At 37.5% G+C, this 6,470-nt stretch overlaps 1 protein-coding gene across 3 annotated transcripts in view; it reads right to left on the bottom strand.

Moving 5' to 3' along the window:
* Nucleotides 1-1,195: 1,195 nt before the first annotated feature.
* Nucleotides 1,196-6,470, bottom strand: part of LOC137412911 (neutrophil cytosolic factor 1) — a 66,345-nt gene continuing 61,070 nt past the window's right edge. Inside the window, exon 11 of one of the 3 annotated variants that reach the window (XM_068098253.2) lies at nt 1,196-2,211. In XM_068098253.2, the coding sequence (XP_067954354.2) occupies nt 1,446-2,211 (766 nt within the window). In that variant the 3' untranslated portion in view covers nt 1,196-1,445. The remainder of the gene's footprint in view (nt 2,212-6,470) is intronic. The other 2 variants (XM_078769848.1, XM_068098261.2) reach the window with 2 other exon arrangements.

The following is a 6,470-nucleotide window of genomic DNA, read 5'->3' as shown; positions in this document are numbered from 1 at the left end:
TCTTATCTTCCCCCATCCAAAACCTTGATCTTTTCTACCCCCGTTAATACACCACAAATCCACCTCCTTCAAATTACAATTTCTTTCCTGAAAGTCCTCGTAGTGTCCATTTGTTTATCCCGTGTACTCTGCCCCAACCCTCTCCCTTCCACAGATCTTCCGATGTCCCTGTTCTTTACTGTTGTTGTGCTTCCCTCTCTCTCTCCCCCTCTTGTCTCCTGCTCCCTTTATTATATGTTCTATGTGTTAGCTCTTACACGAGCCTCGACCTAGTATACAAGAAAGGATAAATACATGGTATAAACAAATCATCTTGTATAAGCAGCTAAAACCGTGTTCTGGGACTTATGACTCACCCTGTAGGTGCACATGCCTTATCTCCTTCCCCTCTCACTTGATGTTCAATTCGTCTCTCTACTATCCGACCCACAATACCACTATCTTCTTTTTTTCTTCCATCACCCCCATCTTCGGTCCATACTTCTCAAACTTCTACTTCCACTCCCCCAGTCCTTCCTGCTGCCTCTCTGATACTATCGCCAGAAGGACTGCATACAGTGGCTTCTTGAGGATGTCTTCCATGGTGACCTTCCTGCTATCCAGTTCTATCACCACAATGAAAATAAGTGGGCTGAGTGCACTTCCCTGCCTCAAACCAATCAAAATAGCAACATTGTAATTGTAATTTAGTCCCCAAAAAGACAAAGCATTTACATTCATCTCAAGAAGATAAAATTAAATTATAACATTAATATTACATTAATACATTAATAACTAGAACGGGCACTCGGTAGAGCGCATACCTTCGCCGCAGCTACTGTTCTGTACTTGGCATGGGAGTGTAGGGAACAGAACAGTGAACAGTTTGGTGCTGATTTCATGCAAATCGGATAAGAATTGACCGAGTTATGACAAATAAAAATACGATTTTGACCTTTTCGTGACCTTGACCTTTGACCCGATTGCTCCCAAAATCTAATCAAATGTGTCCCGTATAATAACCAATCATCCCACCAAATTTCATGCAATCCGGTTGAATACTTTTTGAGTTATGCGAATAACATACACACACACACACACACACAGACATACAAATAAATACACAGCGATCAAAACATAACCTTCCGCTTTTGCGAAGGTAATAATACATTTGAAAAACAACCTAATCAAATTTGAATAAAATCAACATAATGAATGCACTTTTGATTGTAATTGAAATGATTGAAAATAAAAAACAAATATTTAAACAAACAAAAACAAATCATTCCGATCATATTTTCAGCATTTTTTTTTTTTTCAGCAAGTTTTTTTTTTCAGTTTTCAACTGGTTTTTTCAGCAACCACAAGACCCAAAGACTTATTTTCTGGTGCATATTTTCAGCAACACATTTCAATCACAAATACCTGCTCCATCTTCATGATTCCTCCAGACCAAACCCTCTCATTTACATGTCATTATTGTTCAAACAGCTCGCCACAGTTTCTCCAGTACAACGAGAGATGATAACTGACAGTGGAGGGCGACGAGGAATAGCTGGTGTGAGAAAAGGAGCAGCTTTTGAGCATTGTAAAGAATGGGCTAAAGAAGTGGATGGTGAAGTGGTGGTGATTGTGTGAGACGATAAAGATAAAGGAATATTGCCAGATGATCTAGCAACGGAAAGGGATGGAGAAGGAGGAGATGTCGAGAATGAAGACTGGCCATAACAAAAAGTAGAAGGCGGTGAAGAAAGTAAAGAATCAGGTATGACCTTGGAAATAGATGAAGAGGCAGAAGGGAGATCTGAAGAAACGGTTGGGGTCGGTGAAACAGGAATGAGTGTTGGGCAATATTGTGAAACTGGACGTAAAGAAGCTGGTCGAAGAGAATCGGACTGAGGTATGAGTTCTAGTAATGTTTGGGTTGAAGGCTGAGATGAGACATAAGTTGGCTCATTTTTTGATGCAGTTGGCAAGGATTCGATGGATGAAGCATGATTTAGTGAACGACCAGAGCTAGAGCTCTGCTTTTCATCTTCTTCAAACTTCATAAGAAAATCAACATTATTTGAAGATGTTTTACTTGCTTGTATTACAGGGCTAAGAGGAGGGTCAAGATCTGATTTTAAATTCAAATCACAAGTGTGTTCTGCATCAGGATTTGTTTCTTCCTGCTCCTGGAATTCCTTCGGCTTTGAGGGATGATGACGACTTGTGTAGCGGATTGCTGGTCTGATTCAATAAAGTGGGGGTGAAGAGAAAAACACATCGACAAAAAGCCATTATTAAAGAGGAATTAAAGGTGTGTGTGTGTGTGTGTGTGTGTGTGTGTGTGTGTGTACATGCATGTGTGTGCATGTATTATATGGTTGAGAAAATGAGGAAAAGCATAGCCAACCAATTTTTTTTTTTTTTTACAAAGATCTACTCCGCAAATCTGAAAGAGGGAAGAAATAGCAGTACACAGATTAGGTGATGTTTCATTTGTGGCCCACAAACTTCCTCAAGCCTATGTCATGGACCAAAAATGAAATGTCAGGGTTAGGTAATCGGTTGCGTATGTGTGACATACATGCGTATGTTCATATGCGTAATGTGCGTCCATGTGTGTCTGCATTTTAAAAATTCATTTCTTGGCAACTTCACCTGTAGTTGGAGTGCCTCTGCCTGCAGAAAAATTTTCATTCATAATTTTGACGTCATAGGTCACGTGGTACGGACGCCATCTTGGAAAAACGTTGCACTCCATATCTCCGAAATCGCTCAATATAATTTTTTTTTTTTGAATAATGCCTCATTTTCCGAAATACTCCCCATGAGGATCAAGATATGTTACTGATGATGTCATCGGTACCTTCATTATCACACGCACACACAGCCCTTTCTAAGGCCATTTTCCCTACTTAGAACGAGGGTTAGCCTTGCGGGCTCCATGACAATCATCATGGTTCCCTTTTTGAAGCAATGTTTTTATGGTACCTTCATTATGACGTCATAATTCGACAGTATAACGCTTGATCCAATCAGTTTGAATTTTTTTTCTCTGCAACTGTTGGTCCGATTGACACGAAATTTTCACCATAGGAGAGAGTCCTCCAGTAAAATTTTAGTGATAAATATGATGTTATAGATCACGTGGTACGGGCACCATCTTGGAAAAACTTCGCACCTCTATATCTCTGAAACTGCTCCATGGAAAAAATTTAAACATGGTGAATTATTTGAAATTTTTAGAAAAAATTGAAACAAAAAAAATTGAAAAACTGAAGACAAGTAGTCCCCATGTGGAATAAGATATGTTAATGATGTCATTGGTGCCTTCTTTATGACATCATAATTCGACAAGTATAACGCTTCATCGGATGAATATAAATTTATTTCCCCCATGCAATTGTTGGTCTAATGGACACAAAATTTTCACCACAGGAGCACCTCTTGCTGTAGAATATTTTAATGATAATTATTATGATGTCATATATCACGTGGTGAATGCGCCATCTTGGAAAAAAAACAAAAAATATTGCACCTCTATATCTCTGAAACCGCTCCATGGAAAAAATTGAAACATCGCTCATTGTAAAGAACTCTAAATGGAGAATAAGTGTTTTTAATGATTACGTCATTTTGTGCCATAATTATGATGTCATATTTTGACAGTGACAACTCTTATTCTGATCAATTTGAAATTTATTGAGCGTGATCTATGCAAAAATTATATTAGAGAATATAAATTTATGATGTCATCGCTCACGTGGTCTGGCAACCATATTGAATAAAAAAAAACCTTCAAAAACAAAAGAGTTGGCTCGCACTAAGTTGATTGTGCAGGGTAAGTATTCGATGAATAGCATCGAGTTTTATATTGGTGGAGTCGAGGTTAGTTAAATTTGTTGGTAGCCTCTACCCATTTTCTGAGCAGTGGATAATCGCAATCACTTTAATCTAACAAAATTATTTATTTATATATATATATATATATATATATATATATATATATATATATATATATATATATATATATATATATATATATATATATATATAATTTTTGATCACCCATTGATCGAAAAAAAAAAACAATCAGCTACTAGCTTTTTATTGGTGAACCCATTTACTGACCCAAGATGCAAATTCCTAAAATTTCAGGTCAATCAGATGAAAATTTACGATTTTATGCAACCTTGACCTTTGACTTTTTGATCGAAACAAAAAAAACAATCAGCTTCTAGCTTTTGATTGGTGAATGAATTCAATGATCCAATATGCAAATTCTTGAATTTCAGGTCAATTGGATGAAAATTGATGACTTTTTGTGATGCTGACATTTTACCTTTTGATCGAAAAAAAAACCAATTGGTTTCTATCAAGCTTTTGATTGTTGAACCAATTCAGTGACCCAACATGCAAATTCTTAAAATTCCAGGTCAATCAGATGAAAATTGATGATATTATGTGATGCTGACCTTTGACGTTTTGACAAAATTATTAATTTCTCTGCTCCATATCATAGCCGGCGAAGCCGGTGTTGTCAATAAACGCGTACGTATTATGTCGAAAACCAGATTATGCTGTATCCCTTGGCTTGAGAATTCTGAAGCGCAATGGAGGCCGCCATCTTGTGGATGCGGAAGTATGCATAACAAATTGAAAAACGTTCAATAGGAGTTTCACCCGTCGTTGTTTGATTCACAATCTTAACACCTCTAATTTAAAATTAAAATACTTTAAGACCTACCTCGGCCCGCACGGGCCTGGTTATCTTCAACGAAAAGCATCACAAAATACCGCAACCAATGAGATTCGAGCATTTGAAAAAATATTTCGAAAACCAAATCACACAATGGAGGCCGCCATCGACTGGATGCGGAAGTTTGCATAAAACAATTGCGAAAAAGTTCAATAGGAGTTTGTTTCACCCATCTTTGTTTGATTCACCATCTGATGCACCTCTAATTTGTAATTAAAATACTTTAAGACCAACCTCGTTATCTTCAACGAAAATCGTCACCAAACACCGGAACCAATGAGATTCGAGCATTTGAATGCATAAAACAATTGCGAAAAAGTTCAATAGGAGTTTGTTTCACCCGTCTTTGTTTGATTCACAATCTAATGCACCTCTAATTTGTAATTAAAATACGTTAAGACCAACCTCGTTATCTTCAACGAAAATCGTCACCAAACACCGGAACCAATGAGATTCGAGCATTTGAATGCATAAAACAATTGCGAATAAGTTCAATAGGAGTTTGTTTCACCCGTCTTTGTTTGATTCACAATCTAATGCACCTCTAATTTGTAATTAAAATACGTTAAGACCAACCTCGTTATCTTCAACGAAAATCATCACCGAACACCGGAACCAATGAGATTCGAGCATTTGAAAAAATATTTCTAAAACCAAATCACGCAATGGAGGCCGCCATCGACCGGATGCGGAAGTTTGCATAAAACAATTGCAAAAAAGTTCAATCGGAGTTTGTTTCACCCGTCTTCATTTGATTCACAATCTAATGCACCTCTAATTAGGTTTACTCTCCATGAAATGGAGAGTAACCTATTATTACTGCTAGAGTTTTTCTTATTATTCTTCTGCCCTATTTTGCACCTCCGAAAACTTCATAATTAATGTTCTCAGCAACCGCTGGTCGGATTGACAGGAAATTTTCAGCAAATGATCGTGTCGGCTCCTATAATTTTTTCATGCTAATTATGACGTCATAGGTCACGTGGTGTGGGCGCCATCTTGTAAAACAAATTCAACTTTGCCCCTCTGTATCTCCGAAACGGCTCAATGGAAAAATTTGAGGAATGGCTCATTCTAAAGAACTCTTCAATGGGAACAAAAGACATGTGTATCGAGTATATTAAAAATGCTAACGTTAAGAGGTTAGAATTCGTCAAACAAAAAATTTTCTCCCCCGAAAATGGCATTTTTTTCCCAGATGCTTCGTTAAAAAAACCTCAGTTTTCAAAAAATTTCGAAGTCATACGTCACATGGTTCGAACGCCATCTTGTTTTTCGTGAAAAAACACAAAAAAACCCTTTTTCTCCGCAACGGCTGAACGGATCGAGCCCAAACTTGGCATGCGTATTCGCATACCCATGACGAACAAAAGAGTCAGCGAGCACGACCTCATCCGACACATGGTTTCAGAGTTATGACATTTTAAAGCTCAAACTAGAAATGGAATCACCTCCATAATTTGTAGAGATATCGAGTGGAAACTTTACACAAATGTTTCTCATGGTGGTATGTTTCAACGTTACTTGAGACGTTTTGATAAGTCACATGGTTTGGCCGCAATAAATAATGGAAGTTAAATTTTAAAAAGCTTGTAACTCTTGAACCACTGCACGTATCGACTTGAATTTTTAGCCCAGTGTAGCTCTCATCAAGCGGAACAGGTGTGCAAAATTTCACGATGATTGGGTGTACGGTCGCGAAGCTATAAGTCTTTATTGTTGAAAGAAGAAGAAACACACCATT

The sequence above is a fragment of the Myxine glutinosa genome, chromosome 1 (assembly GCF_964187855.1).
Source record: "Myxine glutinosa chromosome 1, kmMyxGlut1.1, whole genome shotgun sequence".
NCBI lineage: Eukaryota > Metazoa > Chordata > Myxini > Myxiniformes > Myxinidae > Myxine > Myxine glutinosa.
The sequence above is the reverse complement of the archived record's forward strand: the minus strand, read 5'-3'. Positions and strand labels throughout refer to the sequence as shown.